The sequence below is a fragment of the Bos taurus genome, chromosome 1 (assembly GCF_002263795.3).
Source record: "Bos taurus isolate L1 Dominette 01449 registration number 42190680 breed Hereford chromosome 1, ARS-UCD2.0, whole genome shotgun sequence".
NCBI lineage: Eukaryota > Metazoa > Chordata > Mammalia > Artiodactyla > Bovidae > Bos > Bos taurus.
This window is the reverse complement of record NC_037328.1, coordinates 148,560,811-148,581,400: the sequence shown is the minus strand read 5'-3', so window position 1 is coordinate 148,581,400 and position 20,590 is coordinate 148,560,811. Positions and strand designations below refer to the sequence as shown.

Sequence of the window (20,590 nt, the reverse complement as noted above, 5' to 3'; positions counted from 1 at the left end):
TTCTATTAATAAATAAGATATGGGCTGAGAGGAAGCATCAAAGCAAATAAAAGATATAAAGCAATGAATGAAAATTAAAAGGTTATCAGATTTTGTGGGATATAGTTAAAGTAACGAGAGGGAAATGTATAGCACTAAGTGCTTACATTATAAAAGAAGAAAGCACTCAATTCTATAAATTAAGCCTCTGTCTTATGATACTTGGAGAAGGAAATGGCAACCCACTCCAGTATTCTTGCCTGGACAATCCCATGGATAGAGGAGCCTGGCAGGCTACAGTCCATGGGGTTGCAAGAGTTGGACATGACTTAGCGACTAAACCACCACCACCACCTTACGAGACTAGAAAAAGAACAGACTAAACCCAAAACAAAGATAAAGAAGGGCGTGATAAAGAGCAGAAATAAATGAAATTACAAATAAAACTAAAGTTTGGTAATTTGAAAAGAACAATAAAACCAATAAACTTCTAGAAACACTAACCCCAAAAAAGAGAAGGTAAATTGCCAATATCAAGAATGAAACAAAGGTTATCTCTATAGGCATCAAAAAGGATAATGACACTTGAATTACTGTTTAAATGAGGATGCAAAATGGTACATCCACTCTGAAAAACAGTTTGGCAATTTCATAGAGAGTTTCTTAGAGAGTTAGATGACAAAGGTCTGTCTAGTCAAAGCTATGGTTTTTCCAGTAATCATGTTTGGACGTGAGAGTTGGACCATAAAGAAAGCTGAGCACCGAAGAATCGATGCTTTTGAACTGTGGGGTTGGAGAAGACTCTTGGACTGCAAGGAGATCAAACCAGTCTATCCTAAAGGAAATCAGTCCTGAATATTCATTGGAAGGACTGACGCAGAAGCTGAAACTCCAATACTTTGGCCACCTGATTCAAAGAACTGACTCATTGGAAAAGACCCTGATGCTGGGAAAGATTGAAGGCGGGAGGAGAAGGGGACGACAGAGGATGAGATGGTTGGATGGCATCACCAACTTGATGGACATGAGTTTGAGTAAGCTCCAGGAGTTGGTGAGGGACAGGGAAGCCTGGCATGCTATAGTCCATGGGGTTGCAAAGAGTCAAACACGACTGAGTGACTGAACTGAACTAGAGAGTTAAACACATTTACCACAGGACCCTGTAATCAAACCCTTGTGTAGAGAAATGGCAATTTACAACCACACAAAAATGGTACATGCATGCATCATAGAGGCTTTATTTCTAATAACCCCAAACTGGAACAACACAAATGTCCTCCAGTTAAATGGATAAATGAACTGTGAAACATCCATAAAATGGAGTATTATTACTCATTAAAAAAGAGCAAACTCTTGATACACCCATGAACCTACTTGCCTCTGGATGGATCTCAGAGGCATTGTACTGAATGAAAAAGCTATTCTCAAAAGGTGACATGCTGCATGATTCCATTTATACAATATTCTCAAAGTGACAAATCAAAGTCATGGAGAACATGTGAGCGGTTTCCAAGGGTTAGGCCTGGGTAGAGGGTGTGACTCTATAAAGAAGTGAGTGGCTTGATGCTGGGAAAGACTGAAGGCAGGAGGAGAAACGGACCACAGAGGATGAGATGGCATCACCGACTCAGTGGACATGAGTTTGGGTAAACTCCAGGAGTTGGTGAGAGACAGGGAGGCCTGGCGTGCTGCAGTTCGTGGGGTCGCAAAGAGTCAGACACGACTGAGCGACTGAACTGAAATGAGTAGCTTGAGGGCGTTGCTTAGTGGTGAGGGAAGAGTTCTATGTCCTGGTTGTGGTGCTGTCCACAAGAATTTGTAGAGGAGATTCATTCACATAACTGGACACACACACAAACATACACAAGAAGAATGCATTGTAGAAACTGGTGAGCTCTGAACAAGTCTCTAGTTGAGTTGCAGTAACATTCCCATGTCAATTTTCGGTCTTGATGAGAGACTATGCTTATGTGAGATGTTACCACAGGGAAAGCTGAACAAATGGTACCCAGGAACACTAGGTACTACTGGTGCAACTTCTTGTGAGTCTTAATCTATTTCAAGAAAAAACAGATTTAAAAAAAGTGGTTTGTACACATAGGGCATATTTCGTATTGATATTTCAAATCAAAACTAAACTCATGAGATTATTCTTCAGTCAAGATGATCTATTTTAGAATCTCTAATACGCCTTTCTTAGCTGAGTGATAAACCTCACAGGCTTAAGGAGCCCTTGTGAGTAGACAGAGGAGACAGCCCTGAGCCAGAACCATGCACCACTGCCAAGGTTGTGGAATCTCGTTTTAGGCTGGCCAGGTAATCTCACCGAGCCCGCTTCCTATCTGTGAAACTCACCTGCCTCAAAGGGTACCGCCTGAAGACCACAGCCCACTGTTGGGAGCCAGAGAGCTCAGACTTCAGTCCAGGTTTTGCCAGGTAGTGGCAATGCAACTTTACAGAGGTGCTAATCCCTCTGAGCATCGGTATCCTGATGTAAAAAATGGAGCTAACACAGGACAACGAGGAAGACTTAAAAGATGGGAGGGACTTCAGGAGACCTGGAAGGAACCGCCCTCATCAATTAAAGGGCATGGAGTGTTGCCTCAGGGTTGCCTTTCTGATCCCTTCGTCAGGAGCCTTTGTAGGGGGTGATGACTGTCTTCCTTTAATTCTAGACAAGCAGCGTTTGATCATCCTTCCCATTATAAAATAATAATAATTGCTTTGAGCTCATTTACAGATTCTTTTGAGATCAATGTAAAATTTATGTCATGAGGAGCCAAGATATACGGCGTTATTTAGCTCCGCACTCCACTCACAACCATCACCCTCCACCCAGGGCTGCTTGATGGTGGTCAGGGGGAAAGGACCCTAGAGGGGACCCCAGAGGAGAAATACCAGGCCTTCCCTATTCCTACCTCTTCTGATCAGGCCTTGACTATCCACCATGGTGTACAATTATTTAGACCCTTCTGGATTGTCTACTCCCTTGACCTCATGGCTCCAGAGGCCACTCAGTGACCCAAGACTGTCAGAGAACACTCTGAAACCCACCACTCCAGCACCGCCAGGGAGTTCCACTCTATTTTTTCAAACAGGTAGTATTAAAACAAACAAACAAACAAAAAAACAAAAACAAAAACAAAAAACCACCCTTGAGTTATCCAAAGTGGAGGGTATTTATTTGGAGAAATTCCTCTTTCTCCAAGGGCTTCCAAACATTTCCTACTTAAAGTCAGCATGAAGGTGACCTTCATATACATATAAGAAAGTAAAAGTGAAGTCGCTCAGTCGTGTCTGACTTTGCAACCCCATGGACTGCAGCCTACCAGGCTTCTCCATCCATGGGATTTTCCAGGCAAGAGTACTGGAGTGGGTTGCCATTTCCTTCTCCAGGGGAATCTTCCCGACCCAGGGATTGAACTCGGGTCTCCCGCATTGCAGGCAGACGTTTTAGCCTCTGAGCCACCAGGGAAGCCCCCATATACATATATGCCATATATAAAAGTACCATATATAATGTATATACTATTCTGTGGCCCCCTACTTCCCTCCCCATCTCATGATCTCTCAGAAATTGAATGTTTACATCCTGCCGTGGTCAGACCCTCCACGCCGCTGGTTAAGGAAGGTCACTGTCTGTGTTCTTCTTGCTCTGTACACTGAACAGTGTCTCTCCAGCCCTCTGGGGCTCGCCCCAGGCTTTAGGAGAGAGTCTGATGGGCGAGAAGGCGGACTGCCCGGTGCACTGGCCACCGCGCTCTGCTTCTGGGACAGGGGGCTTGACGCTGCCCTTTCAGGCCCCTGTCCCGGGGCCAGGTGCATAAAGCACCATCCCAGATGCTGCCCGTGAACCACAGGAAACGTGGTTCCTGTCGCTCTTCCTCGCTCCCAAATCCTGTAAGGATGCCACAAAATTCAGCTCTGACTCTGCTCTGAGCTGAAGGCTTTGGGGGGCTGCCACCGTCTTCATGGGCATTCCTGGTCACCCTCTGATCTCATCAGCCTGTTAGTACTTCAAGTAAGGACCTGTCCTATCTGAACATTCACTTTCACACATTGTAGGTATTCAGGATGTTATGGCATGAACATCTCCATGATGCGCTTGACGTTGCAGAAATTATGTCAGCTGAAGTATAAGATGGTATTTTTTATTATTGCCAATGTAAAACACTATCATAATTAATACCTGGGAAAGCTGTTAATGTTTTGGCCTAAAATCATTAAGACCTTTCAAATGGTTAATCAAGTAGGGACGTGGACTGAGAACTAGGAGTACTAATATTTAGGAAAAGCATATACTTCGTGAACTGACAGATATCTACATGAAAATTTTTAGGAGGGCAGCATTAAGAGATCTATTGCATAATTCTATGTGGAACAACCTGAATGCCCTTCCACTGGTGACCGGGCAAACAACTCACAGAATGGAACACTGTAGATAAACAAAAAGGAGTAACTCCGGGTAAGTACAATAGCATGAAGCCAGGCTCAAGGGCTCTACACTGTCTAATCACATTCACATTCTGGAAAAAATGAAACTACGCGAGCAGAGAGCAGATTTAGTGGTTGATGGGGTCAGGGGAGGAGATGACTTCTGAGGGGCAAGAGCAAACTTTCAGGGGTGATGGAAATGTTCTGTATCTTGACTGCAGTGGTGGTTACATGACTGTGTGTGTTTATCAAAATTCACAGAACTGTACAGCCAGAAGGGTGACTTCTACTGTACGTAAGGTGTCAGTCACTTAGCTGTTTCTGACTCAGCGACCCCATAGACTGTAGCCCACCAGGCTCCTCTGTTGATGGAATTCTCCAGGCAAGAATACTGGAGTGGGTAGCCATTCCATTCTCCGGGTGATCTTCTGGACTGAGGGACTGAACCTGGGCCTCCTGCACTGCAGGTGGATTCTTTACCATCTGAGCCACTGCTGCTGCTGCTGCTAAGTCGCTTCAGTCGTGTCCGACTCTGTGCGACCCCGCAGACGGCAGCCCACCAGGCTCCCCCGTCCCTGGGATTCTCCAGGCAAGAACACTGGAGTGGGTTGCCATTTCCTTCTCCAATGCATGAAAGTGAAAAGTGAAAGTGAAGTTGCTCAGTCGTGTCCGACTCTTAGTGACCCCATGAACTGGAGCCTACCAGGCTCCTCCGTCCATGGGATTTTCCAGGCAAGAGTACTGGAGTGGGGTGCCATTGCCTTCTCCGTCTGAGCCACTAGGGGAAGTCATCTTTATTGTATGTAAATTATACCTTAATAAACCTGACCCTCCCCCAAAATGACTGACATCATCATAATTCTAGTATTTATAAAACTGTTTTTACACTAGTACTCATGATATTTAACATGATCTTGAAAGGTTTTTTTTTTTTTTTTTACTTCATTATATCTTGTTTAGGCTATGAGTAAAACACATTTCTATTTGAGAATTCTTTCATATCTTGGAGGAGGGTGAATTAGAATGTTCATCTTAACATTTCATAAGGAGGGGAAAAAAACCCTTCAAAGTCATGTGTAATATCCACATTCATTTTTTTAAAAAGGATTTTTGATGTTGACTGTTTTTAAAGTCTTTATTGAATCTCTTGGGCTTCCCAGGTGGCTCAGTAGGTAAAGAACCTGCCTGCAATGCAGGAGAAGCCGGAGATGTGGGATTAATTCCTGGGTCAGGAAGATCCCCAGGAGGAGGGCATGGCAACCCACTCCAGTATTCTTGCCTGGAGATTCCCCGTGGACAGAGGTGCCTGGTGGGCTGCTGTCCACAGGGTCACAAAGAGTCGGACACGACTGAAGCAACTGAGCACAGCACAGCATTGAATTTGTTACAGTATTGCTTCTGCTTTATGTTTTGGTTTTTTGGCCCAGAGAGATGTGGGATCGTAGTTCCCTAACCAGAGACTGAACCCCGAACCCCTGCTCACCACTGGACCACAAGGGAAGCCCCAGTCATTCATTTTTGAGGCAGATAAAGGATACTGATAGGGTGAAGGAGAGGAAAAAACTGCTAAGGAATAAAGGCGCTCCTCCACAGTCTTGCTCCTTCACTAGCCTCCGTTAGCACTGCACCCTCCAAGTGTCTGCACTGCAGGAGGGATCTAGCAGGAGACAGTGCTGAAGAAGTATGGCCAGACTTTAAAAATGACCTGATAGATTAACAGCATTATAGTAACTGATTTTTAAAACAAAGTTCCTGATTTACCAAAGTTCTTCTAGGACTGCCCCTGTGGAACGCTCGTCTAACACTGGCCCATTCTGCCAGCATGTGCTGTGGGCCCCCCTGGTCTCCAGCCGTTTTGGCCACTCTGGACCTGTCTGTGCGGGGAGGGGGCTTGGAGGGGAGGGGGGGCTTTCTTACCTTGGATTAGAGGAAGGTAAAGGTGGTATTGATCAAGTTCTCCACTGAAGACAGCAAACGCCTGGCGCTTTAGCAGCATGGCTTTCTGCTCAAAACTGGAGAACAGTTTTAAAGAACTGCTCTGCATGCCTGGAATAAATACAGCAAATACGTTTCACTTAGTGAGAAACCTACAATGAGAGGTAAGTGATGAGAAATTCACACAAGTGTTCATTCCTATCTTCCCTGGTGGAATATGGTCTTGATTAAGGGCATGTAGCTATTATCCAAATATTTAAAATTTATGGAAGTATTTATTTCTTGAGTGATGCTTAACTGTAGGGTATTTGAAGACGATATGCAGTATAGAAAAGTACTCCTAACAAATTACGGTCACTTTATTATTGCTTTCAAAAGTATTTTCTCCATTATAAAAATGCAAAAATGGTGGTGAGAGGCATTCTTGTCAACCGACTGGAACCAGAAAGGTTCATTCATGGAGTCCCGGCAAATCCTATGCATCACAGTATAGTTTGTGGCTGAAACTGCACCATAAAAAGTTTGAGCCACGTTCTGAAATGTGGTAAAAGCTCATTATGACCAAAAGGCATCGGTCCTTTAAAGTATGACTTATGTGCACATTAACACAGAAAAACTTACTCATTAGATCTTTAAACATAGTTTTCTCATGAGTCAGAAGATGGTCAATAATGGACTTCCAACTGGATATTAAAAAAAAAAAAAAAAAGCAAAGTTAAATATGCAAAGGGTGACAGCCCAGTCAAAAATATCAAGGAAAAATAACATGTCCCTTTAAGATTAAAGACTGCTTTCTGAAAAGTTAGTGAAAGGGATGAATAAGGAGAAACTAAGCAGAAGCTCTTCATTTATAACCTTAATATAGGGAATAAATAACAGGGAGTAATGAATAATTCCCAGACCACCATAAAAGAAAGCACTTGTGTCAAAGTCCTTTGGCTTTTGCAAAAAAAAAAAAAAAAGAAGTGTTAGTCACTCCGTTGTATCTGACTCTCTGCAACCCCATGGAGCCCATCAGGCTCCTCTGTCCATGGGATTCTCCAGGCAAGAAAACTGGAGTGGGTTGCCATTCCCTTCTCTGGGGATCTTTCCAACCCAGGGATTGAACCCGGGTCTCCTGCATTGCAGGCGGAATCCTTTACCATCTGAATCAAAGGGCTTTTGCAAGGGTTGCCCTTAAATGTGTTTGCACAGATGATGTCCTTACACTTGTGTTGAGGAAGGGCAGTTGGGGCCCTGAAGACAAATATCACTAGTTTTCCTCAGACTCTCCCACGGTGCAAAAGGATTACAGGGTGAAAGTCAAAGTCGCTCAGTCGTGTCCGACTCTTTGCGACCCCATGAACTATACAGTCCACAGAATTCTCCAGGCCAGAATCCTAGAGTGGGTAGCCTTTCCCTTTTCCAGGGGATCTTCCCAACCCAGGGATTGAACCCAGGTCTCCTGCATTGCAAGCAGATTCTTTACCAGCTGAGCCACAGGGAAGCCCAAGGATACTAGAGTGGGTAGCCTATCCAGTCTCCAGCGGATCTTCCCAACCCAGGACTCAAACTGTGGTCTCCCCCGCTGCAGGCGGATTCTTTACCAACTGAGCTACCAGGGAAGCCCAGGAACACTGGAGTGGGTAGCCTGTCCGTTTTCCAATGGATCTGACCGACCCAGGGTGAAAGCTGTGGTCAAAGAAGCTGACCAGTGTCTACCCTCGACCCCTGCTGTTAATAAAGACATGTTCAGCCAAGCCACGGGCAGAGTTATGAGTGGTTCTGCTGACCTCCAAGTAGAAAGTGCAGTCAGTTCATCCTGATTCTACGCATCTCTGCTGCCCACGCAGAGGCAGGTGGCTGCACGGTCTCAGAGACGACTCGTGGAGTGTAAGCCCAGAAGTGGGGGGAAGGACCCAGGAGGGTGACCACAGAGCCCTGACGTCTCAGTGCTGGTCCATCATCTCGTGATTACAAGACAGAGCAGCACTAGGCCAAGTACAGCTGGAACCCCTTGTTATGCTCTTTAGGAATAATAACAATTCTTCTCCTGATTATTAAAAAAAAAAAAGGGCACCTGTGTCATTTTCAGAAGACTTCAATTCCTTCCCCGGAAATACACCGTTAACCTGCGAGGGATGTCCTAAGATTTGGGATGATAATAGCTAGCTCTGCTCACCATTTCAGGAATGGGAACTAATTGTAGAAACCCACACACTTTGCTACTTGATGGTTCCCGGCCCGTTTTTTTTAATCAGGATGGTGTTTCTTACTGCACACAAGCCGTGTCCATCTGGAAGAAGGCTGGATCCAAGAATAACTCCAGGGCTTCTTTCTTCCAGGCCCGTTTAGTATAGGCATAACCGCTCAGAGAACTCAGCAGCTGGGCACCCGCTCGGAAGCTGGGGGCGTTGTAGGCGCTGCAAGGGGGTGGGAAGGGCAAAGGGTCAAGGTCAGAGGCCGTGAGAGGAGCCCTGTTGGATGCGTTTCCCATTAGCCATCTTCCCACACCTGGGCAGGAGTGGACGGGTTTGGGGGGTTACAGAGAGGTGGTGACAGCCATACCTGTGATTGCGTAGGTAAGGGAAAACATAGTGAAGCAAACGTGAGATCAAGGGCACCGCTTTTTCCTTCTCGTCACTTCGGTAAACCATGTCCAGGAGCGACGCCAGGACCTAGGAGAACAGGAGTCGGAACTCAGGACTCTCCTAAAGGAAGTGGGAGTGTGGCCACAGACATAGGAGAACAGGAGTCGGAACACAGGACTCTCCTAAAGGAAGTGGTAATGTGGGCCACAGACAGCCTAGCAGGGCAACCCCATGGGGCAGCCAGAGGCCCAGCCTGGCTTACCGGCTCAGCCAGGGCGGTGCAGCCCGAGCCCCCAGCCTCTAAGAATGGACGCGCCCCCGTGAAGCCTCATTCCCCCGGCGGGGATGACGAGGCAGATGCGTACTCACCTCTGCCAGGAGGGACAAGGCCTGCACGCTGTACACTGAGGGTGCAGAGGCGGACACCATCGCTGAGGCGGTGGCGGCAACATCTGCTGAGAGAGGCATTTGTGTTTTAACCGTGACGGATGGGGGATGTGCCCACTGGCCCAGTGGTTAGGACGCTGCGATCTCACTGCTGGGGCTGGGGGTCACTCCCTAGTCAGGGAGCTAAGATCTCGCAGGCCAAACAGCCAAAAAAAAAAAAACAAACTCAAGATGGATTGGTCACCATCCATCCATCTTATGCCCCCAAAGCATCACGTGAACGTGAGTCACGAGTCTCCACCTTTCACGCTGATTACGCGTGTAAGTATGTGTCACATATTCTTCTCTTCTCACGTGTTCAGTTTCAGCAACTGAAAACCTTTGCTTAGCACCAGCTCACCATCTTCCTCCCCGCTTCTCTTCCCATCATCATTCTTGCAACTTCAACATCCCCTTGGGTGGCGCCTGTCACCCTGGCCTCTGAGCTGCGCAAGTCTTTTCAGCGATCTTTTTATTTTGCTGCAGCTCAGCCAGCCACTGTCACCGTCACACACGTGGCTGCGCCAGCTTCCCAAATCTCCATCTCCGGCCTCCTGTCGTGACCATGTCTTATTCCACCTGCTCGCTTATTCCTGGAATGATGCTATGACAGCTTCCTCCAGCCCCTGCAATACCCCACCTTAACTAGCCATCAATCCCCCAAGTCTTCGCGTCTCTTCCTTCCCACCCATACCTGTGGTCCATCAGCCACCTTGAGAGCATTCTTCATTCTTTTTCTCCTGTCTCCCTCCTGAAGCACTCACTCAGAGGCATGCAAAGCTTGGCTAAACCCAGCGATTGCCTAGTTCCACACAGCAAAATGCTCTGGAGAAATCAAACCACTATGAACTAGATCTCACTCTATTTCATGACCATGAACCTCAAAAAACACCTGATGCTACTATACACCTTCCCCGTGAATCTCAGCACTATGCTGGCTTCCTCACGCTCCAACCTAATCCACCTCCTCCCTCCAGAGCCACCACCATGTGTACCTTCTCAGCTGGCAGCCTCACTTCAAATCTCATTCAGAAAATGAATGTAAACAAATGCGAACTCCCTCGGTTTGGCCCCATGCGTTATTAATCTAGAACACTGATATCTGTGTTCTCTGCCTTGTCTGTTTGATAGACATGTTCCTGGCTCTTGTCAAAGAACAGTAATTCCATTTACCATGTTAACCCTGGCCCTTTGGCTGTAAAGAGCTGATGCTGGGAAAGACTGAAGGCGGGAGGAGAAGGGGACGACAGAGGATGAGATGGTTGGATGGCATCACTGACTCGATGGACATGAGTTTGAGTAAACTCCGAGAGTTGGTGATGGACCGGGAGGCCTGGTGTGCTGGGGTTCATGGGGTATCAAAGAGTCGGACATGACTGAGCAACTGGACGGATGGCCGTGAAAAACGTCGCTTTCTAACTATCCTTTCACCTTCTGGTCTTGATTCCTACCGCTCTGCTGCACTGTTCCATCACCATACAAATATGCTTCGATGAACTCTAACTGAAAAATGAGCCAAATAAACGATATTCTTTGGTCCTTAGTACTACTTCATTAGGGCTTCCCTGATGGCTCAAGTGGTACGGAATCTGCCTGCAGTGCAGGGAACGCAGGTCTGACCCCTGGGTCAGGATGATCCCTGGAGGAGGAAATGGCAACCCACTCCAGTATTCTTGCCTGGAGACTCCTGTGGACAGAGGAGCCTCTTGGAGAATTACGTTGGCAAGTGGGGAAGGCAGCATAGCACCGAGGGACGTTGCGGGGGTGGGGGCGGTTCTCTATGGGGCTTCCCTGTAGCTCAGTTGGTAAAGAATCTGCCTGCGATGCAGGAGACCCGGGTTCGATTCCTGGGTTGGGAAGATCCCCTGGAGAAGGAAATGGCAACCCACTCCAGTATCCTTGCCTGGAGAATCCCCTGGACAGAGGAGCCTGGTGGACTATAGTCCACGGGGTCACAAAGGGTCAGACATGACTTAGCGACTACACCACCACCGCTCTGTAGTAGGGTTAGCATATGGGCTGCAGTCCATAGGGTCTCAAAGAGCCAGACACCACTGAGCATGCATTCAGTACTTCATTCCTGTCCCGCTGATGATTAAGCCTCAGTGGGTTATCGACACCCACTGCCAGGTCCTTCTCATCTCAGTCCTTTACGCCCCTTGATCCCAGCATGCCATGACCCCCAGCCGGGTCCAGAGAGCCTGCGTCCTTATCTCACACTGCTTCTCAGCAGCCTTCTCACCAACCACGCATGCGCCTCCTCCCTCCTTCTGGAAACATTCTCCTTCATAGTTTCCATGACTCGACGTTTTCTCGGTTTCTCAACCTACCCCAGTGACCTTTCCCGACTCTTTCCCAGACCATCTCAAGATTTAATATGGCCATGCAAACCCAGGCTCCATTTCCCGCCCCCCAGATGTTCCTGCAAAACCCGCAGTCACCCTTGAGTGCCTTTCGGTGACTCCCGTGTCCCAGTCCATCAGCCGGGGACCCTGCCCTCCCACCAGCCCACTGAATTCTAGCGCCCATACCTCTGATTCAGTGTCAGCTGCGCCCGAAGCACCACGAGAGCCTTCTGTCTGAACCTCTGGTTTCTGTTCTGGGTGGCTGCGGCCCATGTTGCTCCCAGCCGCCACACTGATGCTTTCTGAAAACTCAGTCTGATCCTGTCACTGCTCCAAACGCTTGAATGGCTTCCCGCAGCAAGCGGGCAGACGGCCAAGCCCCGAGGCGAGCTCAGCCTCGAGCCCCATGGCCCTCCTCCCCCGCGCTCTCTCGGACCTCGCCTGACTGCTCGGTAGGCTCCCAGAGGGCTGGTCTCAAGGTTTCTCGGTCTTAGCCCACTCCCAGCCCAAGGGTTTGCCATCCCTGCCCCCCCACCCTGGGAAGCGCCTTCTTAGGTCTCTGCATGCTCGCCTTCTTATCTTTTATTTTTGGCTGTGCTGGGTCTTTGCTGCTGTGCACGGATTTTCCCTAGCTGCAGCAACTGGGGGTTCCTCTCTGTTGTGGTGGGCTTCCCTGGTGGCTCACATGATCCAACTGCCTGCCAGGGAGGAGACCTGGGTTCGATCCCTGGGTCAAGAAGATCCCCTGGAGGAGGGCATGGCAACCCACTCCAGTGTTCTTGCCTGGAGAAATCCATGGACAGAGGAGCCTGGCGGGCTACAGCCCATGGGGTCACAAAGGGTCAGACGTGACTGAGACACTAACACTTCTTGCTTCATTGCAGTGTGCAGGCTTCGGCAGTTGTGGTGCACAGGCTTAGTTGTCCTGAGGCAGGTGGGCTCTTAAGCTCCCTGACCAGGGATGGAATCCCTGCCCCCTGCACTGGCAGATGGACACGCAACCACTGGACCACCGAGGAAGTCCCCGCCCACCCCACTTTATCTTTCCTTTCTCTGCACAACTGTCAGTTCCGTGGGGGACATGTTCTGTAACATCTAAAGTGAACCCTGCCCCACTCCCATTAAAAAAAAAATACATATATATATATATATATAAATTTGGAATGACTTTGCATTTCCAGAAGAACTTAAAGATACCTTTGTTAATTTACTCTGGACCATCACCTTCCATGTCACCCCCACAACAGCAAAGACCCTGTTCATTCTGTTTGCTGCTGGAGCACCAGTGTCTAGAACACGGTGCGTAGCACACACCAGACTCAAATATACACGGAAGACCCTGCATGTCTGCTACATGCATAAAGACTCCAAGCCGAAAAAAGCACATCATTTGAAGCCTCATTCTGTTTCATGCTTGATATGGCCAGCATCCTTAGTTTGTTCAAGACTGAAATAAAAAATAGTTATGATCCAGAGACTCTTTTGATACTCTACAGTTTGCTAATTATAATTAGTTCAGTTCAGTCGCTCTGTCGTGTCCGACTCATTGCGACCCCATGGACTGCAGCACGTCAGCCCTCCCTGTCCATTACCAACTCCCGGAGTTTACCCAAATTGCTCATTAAGAAGCCTCCAAGTCATTTCTGCTTTGAAATTCTATGATTTTTTTTTTCTTTTTATGTCGCACTGTAGGGTCTTGGTTGCCCAACCAGGCACCAGACCCATGCGTCCTGCATTGGGAGCGCCGAGTCTTAACCACTGAACCAACGGGAAGTCCTACGATTTCTTTTCTTAAATAAAAAAATCAGATAATTATTTTACTACATTACTGTCTTGAGGTTAAATCTAAAGATGGCAAAAAAGTCAGGCCCAGTAACATTTGACACAGTTCAGCTGAACTGTTGGTGGCTGTTCAGTCACTCAGTCATGTCTGACTCTCTGCGGCCCCACGGACTGCAGCACGCCAGGATTAAAGAGGCAGTTTAACCCTTACACCGCAAACTACGGCAGAGTAACTGAAAGCAAAGGAGTCAAGGAGAGGCACAGACTCTCCTTCCCTGGAACCACACCTATAATCAGAGCCATAGCCTGAGAAGACATAATTGTTGGTTTACGTTAGCAAACGATAGCACACTAGCTGCAGGATCTTCAATACAGAGTAAAGTGCAATTATTTTTCTTACATAAACCGCAGAGCTAGCTGTCAAATAAATACGGTGGAAGTGATGGAACGGGGCACCATGATTTAAACGTCTGTCCAACGCCATCCCTTCTCCTCCTGGGAAGAGATGCCCCTCTTGGGTGGGAGACCGCTTCTCGGGGCTCCAGGACACGAGCCCTTCCTGCCCGCTACTGGGCCAGCCGCAGACCAGGAAGAACCAACCAGAACGCCCGCACAAGATTTGATGAACTGCGTCTGAACACCTGGTTCCCACTCTGCCCTCAAAACCAGACACGGAGAGCACGCGTGGGCATTTCATGCGTGTGAGCCAGAACTCCCTGTGCTGCTGCGCTTCTGTCCTCCTGGAGTGGGTTTCTGCTACTTGCAAGAGAAAAGAGCCCAGATTTCTTGACACGCCGTCCTTTGTACGTTAAAACCCATGGATTCAGGTTGTTTCTGCTGCTACAACAACTGCTAATGATAATGATCGAGGTCGCATCAGAATGGGAGGGAAGGTAAAGGTGAAAGTGAAGTGCAAGGCGCTCAGTCGTGTCCAGCGCTGCTGTGCCCAGCTCTTTGCGACCCCATGACTGTTCAGCCCATGGACTTCTCCAGGCCGGAACACTGGAGTGGGCAGCCTTGCCCTTCTCCAGGGGATCCTCCCAACCCAGGGATCGAACCCAGGTCTCCCACATCGCAGGGGGATTCTTTACCAGCTGAGCCACCAGGGAAGCCCAAGAATACTAGAGTGGGTAGCCTATCCCTCCTCCAGTGGATCTTCCCGACCCAGGAATCGAACTGGGGTCTCCTGCATTGCAGGCGGATTCTTTGCCAGCTGAGCTCTCAGGGGAGCCCAATTTTCTTGTCTAGTGCTGAGCAATGTCGGGACTGGGCATAGTGTCTGTGTATTAAATAATACTGAGAACTTGCAACAGTAATTATTAATACTTGCTCCAAGATATGCCTAATCCTGAAAGAAAGACTAAACCAACTAAAGCGGCTCACTTACCAAAACAAGCAGCATGTTGATGAAGATTCACTTGTGGGCCCCCGCCTAGCACTGTGCCCACCAGTGCAGAGGTATCTGATCACTAACTCCACCCAGTACCCACCTTGAAACATCTGCTACATTCAACTCAACCTATGCCCCACAGCCCCCAACCATCTTCCCCAAGTGTCTCCTGCTGAGACACCCCTCTGACTCAGCCAAGCATCTCCCTTGCTGCAGCGGATCCAATAACCTGAGATGTGCCTGACTGACAGATTCACCCGGTGGTCTTTAGGGCACCAGCAACTGACAGTCCACACTGTGGCATTTAATTCAGACCCCTCGGGGGTTTCTGGCTGGTCAGTGGTCCTCCAAATAAACAGATGAGTCTCCTTTGAGAGTCTCCCGACCATTTGCCTAGGAAGTTATAACTAATAATAAGGCTGGGGTGTGCCTACTGTGTGTGACTGCCGTGATAAAATCTTAATGACCTGGGCAATGACCAAATACAAGGATTTCTGGAAGGCAGGCCAGAAATGAAATACATCAACTGCTTGACAACGGTGAGCTGGTTTACTAAGTTTTCTTTCCACGGCTCCATAAAACAAACAAACAACAACAAAAAAAAACACATGCATTGTCCCTATTCTTTACCTCACAAAGATTTCTACCACTGAGTCCATGCAAATTATCTTGGGAAGTTATCTCCCAGGACCCTCATCTAGGCTCATGGAAGGCTGAACACAGTAGCATGGGTCACTTGGGATCCTTCCAGTGGAATTCTACTGTTCATTTTACTACAACTTATGTTTATGATACTACAACTTATTTTGTAAGAAGCAAAGCCAGATGATTTTTAATGCAGAGAGAGACCTGCAACCTGGCAGCAGGCATTACTTTCTGAGCCATATACACCCACCGTGCAAGTCTTCCTCAGCATCGGATTCTTCTAGAGAGATCTGAGGCTGGGCCTTCACTTCCAAGTTCCTGCTCAGCCAGCTGGTTTGTTCTAAGGAAGACCCAGCAATGTTCCCAACAGCTTCCAGAATTTTTTGAGTGACTTCCTGAGAGGAACCGAGAGAAAAGAGGAAAGGAAGTTAAGAGAGTCTTAAGTGCCTAAGGTAGCACCATCCGACAGAAGTATAATGCAAGTCACGGCTATGAAGCATACAGGTAATGAAGTCTTCGAGCAGCTACCTTAAAAGAAGAAACAAGTTCACAGTGTGCATCTTGATACATCCAAAGTAGTCTCAACATATAACCGATAAAAAATTATTAGTGAGCTTCGGCACGCTTCTTTGGTCTAAGTCTTTTAAACCTGATGTGTGTTTTATGCTTACGGCACGTTCAGTTCAGGCAAGCCACATTACAAGGGCTCAGCAGCCATACGTTGAGCTGTGGCTGCTCTATGGTCAGTAGGTAAAACGGATACACAGGAAGTCACAGCGGCACAACGCATTTGGCAGGTTGGATTTCTGGTTTCTTTAGGACCACGGGTACTAGAAATGCACCGTCGACGAACACGGCCAGAAACAAAACTGAGTAAGTTCAAACTGACTTGAGGGTGAAGAGCATAGGAGTGCTCTCAGCACAGAATCCGGTCAAGAAGCCGGGACAAAAGTGGAGACGCGGAGCAGGTATCATGGGGTATCATCAGCTAAGAGGGGCTACACGTCCCTGACACGTAAGCAGTCCTGGCTTCTGCTGTGAGTGCAGCAGGTGTGTTCGGGCATGAAGCAAGAGTAGGTCCCTCCCTGGTGGGAGGGACGGGGGCAGCGCACCCGAGGGAACCGTCCACGGTGCACCCGGGCAGAGGGGCAGGCGTGGACGCTGGCAGCAAGGGAGATTGTGGAAGGACGGATGGATCTGGGGATGATCATGCTAAGCGAAGCCAGGCAGAGAAAGACACATGTCAGATGATAACACTGACATGTGGAATCTATGATACAACACAACGGAACCTACCTAGGAAACAGAAAGCAGACTCACAGACACACAGGACAGACTTGTGGCTGCTAAGGGGGAAGGGGCGCAGGAGGGACAGAGCAGGAGGCTGGGATCAGCAGATGCAAACTATTACATATATAGGATGGACAGACAGAGGTCCTGCTGTAGAGCAGAGGGGAGCTGTATTCAATATCCTGCGATGAACCATAATGGAAACTAAGAGGAGAAAGAATGCACATACGTGCAAACTGAGCCACTGTGCTGTACAGCAGACGTTAACACGCACTGCTTACGCTTCAGTAAAATAAATATGAAAAAAACATCAAGACAAGGGGTTGAGGGCTTAAGAGAAGCTGCCATTTCGAGGGCAGTGAGCAGATGGGGAAGTTGGGGTGCCTGGAAGCAGTAGGAAGGGGTCAGTGTCAGGAGGGCTGGGACCCTCTGGGGTGGACGCAAGGGCCCATCGAGCTCCTCCAGCCGCCTTACTGGCCACGGCCAAAGCTCGGCCTGGAGGACTGGAGGGGACGGGGCCGTGGCAGGCCACTGGCCGCACGAGATGGAGGGCTTTCAGCTTGGCATAGGAACTGCTGACCACGGGCTGGGCTGCAGCACGTGCGCTGGGATGGAGCTTTCCCCTCCACCAGGGGAGCCAAAGGAGTCACTGGGCTTTACGCAGAGCTCCAGAGCTTCAGGGTCTCACAAATGCCAGGGGTCACAACAGGGAGCGGCAGTATCGCCAAGGCCATGAGATACACAGCACAGTTTAATGACCTTGACTCAAAGGAAGGAAATGCAAGGGACATATGTAAATGTGCAGCTGAATTCACCATGCTCTACAGCAGAAACTAACTCAACATGTTGAGGCAACCACATGCCAACAACAAAAATACATGAATAAAAGACACTGAAAAAGAAGTTAAGGCCTTGACTCGAAAAGCTCCTCACTCGATGATTATAAAGGTTATAACATACTGGTTTTTCTCACTCCATCCTACTTATTGGCTGGGTTTCTACTCAAAGGAGATTTTCCTTCTCCAGTGGCTGAGCTTTACTTTTGCTTTTCAGTGTTTTTGAAGTTTCCCATAAGTCTGAATTGCTTTAAAAAGAAGGGGGGGAAGGTTCTAAGGAAGGGAATCTGTGTATAAAGACAGATTTACTGCTCCAGCCATGCTGAAGAGTGAGCCTGCACACATCGGGGTCCAGGAGGAAGCTAGCAGGCGCCTTGAAAATTGCAAGGTGGATGGCTCAAGGCTGACATGAGAACCATCATCTGAAGACTCTATCGAGTCCTCTGAAGACAGTGATGCAGGGAGTCAGATGTGGGAACACATGCAAACCTAAGACCTGGTTCTGCCCCATGTTTAATGTTTATCATCTCCAGTGAGATTGTCTGAAGGTGGGGGGCGGGCAATGCTCTCCTGGGAGAGGAACCATCCTACTGGACACGCACATACAGACCTGCAGATCTTTTTGGTCCTTCTTGCTCTCCAGGTTTGGAGTTCTTGTCACAAAGTCATTCAGCATGCTGTTGAGAGACAATTGGCTTCAGAATGAGAATGCTAGCAGAAAGGAAAACATACATGTTCCTGGAGAAGAAAAAAAACGCGGTAACGTTGAGTAGCTGGGAACACGGTACCTGAGAAGCAGAAAGTAACCGGGGGGAGCGAGATTCAACTGCACGGACTCCTTCAACACGCCCAACAGCGAGGGGAAGTTCTCTTGCAAGGCTGTTGCTGGGAGCCTATTAATAAAAACAAAGAGACAACAACAAAAAAAATAGTAGGGAAAAAAACATCCAGCCATGAACAGGTCTAATGAAAATGTTTTATTATAAGCACATTTTAGGCGCAGGCGGTTAGAAGGCACAGGACGATGCCTTATCTGCCTGACCTGTTTTGTTCTTCTTAAATTAAAATACATATGCGTTAAATTGTGGTATTTTGGCAAGAACTTGGAGGTTTGGATACCAGCCATCTGTCTAAACAGGTCAGACACTCCTGGTTTCCTCGTCTATAAAGTGAAAGCGTTGAACTGGATGACGGATCTCTGGGCCTGTCGGGCTCCATTTAGCATTTGGCCTCCCTAACATCACTGGAAATGCAGAGTGAGCCATCGGGAGGTCACAGAAGGTGAGGTCAGGGGTCACCCAGCAGGAGGCTGATCTTTAGTAGCTCTCAGGTCAGGCCTCATGGGGAATGAGGACTCGGGGTTGTTGCCGTGGGGTGACGCTGCACCACACAGGGAGGCAGCTGGGCCGCAGCCAGCGGGTCCCAGGGCCGAGTGCTGGTCCCTGACTCTCGGCATCCTGAGGGTCCTGGGTGGGGCCTCCTCCCTGAAAGAAGGCAGCCTCCCTGAGGCCGCTGGACGATGTCACTCAGGCCATTGCAGCAGGCACTTGCTGGGATTATGACACGTATGAGTGAGCACTAGGAAGGACATGGGGAAAAGTGGAAGCAGTGACAGACTTTATTTTCTTGGGCTCCAAAATCACTGAGGATGGTGACTGCAGCCATGAAATTAAAAGATGCCTGCTTCTTGCAAAAAAAGCTATGATCAACCTAGACAGTGTATTAAAAAGCTGAGACATGACCTGAACAACAAAGGTCCGTCTAGTCAAGGCTATGGTTTTTCCTGTGGTCATGTATGGATGTGAGAGTTGGACCATAAGGAAGGCTGAGCGCCGAAGGATTGATGCTTTTGAACTGTGGTGTTGGAGAAGACCCTTGAGAGTCCCTTGGACATCACACCAGTCAATCCTAAAGGAGATCAATCCTGAATATTCATTGGAAGGACTGATGCTAAAGCTGAAGCTCCAATACTTTGGTCACCTGATGTGAAGAACTGACTCATTTGAAAAGATCCTGATGCTGGGAAAGATTGAAGGCAGGAGAGAAGGGGACGACAGAGGATGAGATGGCTGGATGGCATCACCGACTCAATGGACATGAGTTTGAGTAAACTCTGGGTGATAGTGAAGGACAGGGAGGCCTGGTGTGCTGCAGTCCATGGGGTCTCAAAGAGTTGGACACGACTGAGTGACTGAACAACAGCAAAGGACCAGCTCATCTTCCCCTCCTGGAGCAAAAAAGAGCAGTGATGCTCGTGCTGGAGGGTGAATGGCTGGCCTGAACTCGATCCTGGGCCAGGGGACTCCTGGGACTAGGACCCTCCATCCACCTTCCCATAACCCTAGGGTGTCATGGGTCAGAATAACCATGGAATGTGAACTTGTTAGCCAGGGAGTTTGGTCAAATTTACTAAAGGTGAATCCCCTGAGACACGTGAGGCTATCGAGGCATCCGTGAGATAGGGCTACACCCACTTCACTCCCGTTACTGCAGCTCTAACCTCCCCGCACAGTGGACGCATCTGGGAGCTGTATCCAGGACCTGCCGTAAGAGCCGCAGGAGGCCAGCAAAGCGTCCTCTCTCCCTGTAGAGAGCCACCTGGGGAACCACTGCAGCTGAGACCCCTGCAGATGGGTGTTCAGCTCAGTAAGCCCACGCAGAAACACCTCAGTTCAGTTCAGTCGCTCAGTCGTGTCTCTTTGCAACCCCATGGACTGCAGCACGCCAGGCTTCCCTGTCCATCACCAACCCCCAGAGCTTGCTCAAACTCTAGTCCATCGACATGAAGCCGCCCAGCAGAAAACACAGCAAAGCACTGAGGAGAGCATCCAAAACAGTCACTTCTTTTCCTAAAAGAGGTTCTTAAAATTCCTCTTTTTTTTGGTTATCAAGGTAATGCAAACTGTTTATTCTGAAGTTTACCAGGTCTCACACAAAGCTGTGCTGACAAAGTGTTCA

At 48.4% G+C, this 20,590-nt stretch overlaps 1 protein-coding gene across 4 annotated transcripts in view; it reads right to left on the bottom strand.

Annotated features, from left to right (window-relative positions):
• Positions 1 to 20,590, bottom strand: part of DOP1B (DOP1 leucine zipper like protein B) — a 130,862-nt gene that overhangs the window by 9,693 nt on the left and 100,579 nt on the right. For all 4 annotated transcript variants that reach the window (XR_804602.4, XM_005202123.5, XM_002685151.6 and 1 more), the window contains exons 25-32: positions 18,421 to 18,525; positions 18,243 to 18,309; positions 15,757 to 15,901; positions 9,288 to 9,370; positions 8,896 to 9,005; positions 8,604 to 8,750; positions 6,970 to 7,031; positions 6,331 to 6,459 (exon numbers count right to left, since the gene is read on the bottom strand). Coding sequence is in view for 3 of the 4 variants with exons in the window: in XM_005202123.5 (XP_005202180.2) it covers positions 6,331 to 6,459; positions 6,970 to 7,031; positions 8,604 to 8,750; positions 8,896 to 9,005; positions 9,288 to 9,370; positions 15,757 to 15,901; positions 18,243 to 18,309; positions 18,421 to 18,525 (848 nt within the window). In the remaining variant the exon portion in view is untranslated. The remainder of the gene's footprint in view (positions 1 to 6,330; positions 6,460 to 6,969; positions 7,032 to 8,603; positions 8,751 to 8,895; positions 9,006 to 9,287; positions 9,371 to 15,756; positions 15,902 to 18,242; positions 18,310 to 18,420; positions 18,526 to 20,590) is intronic.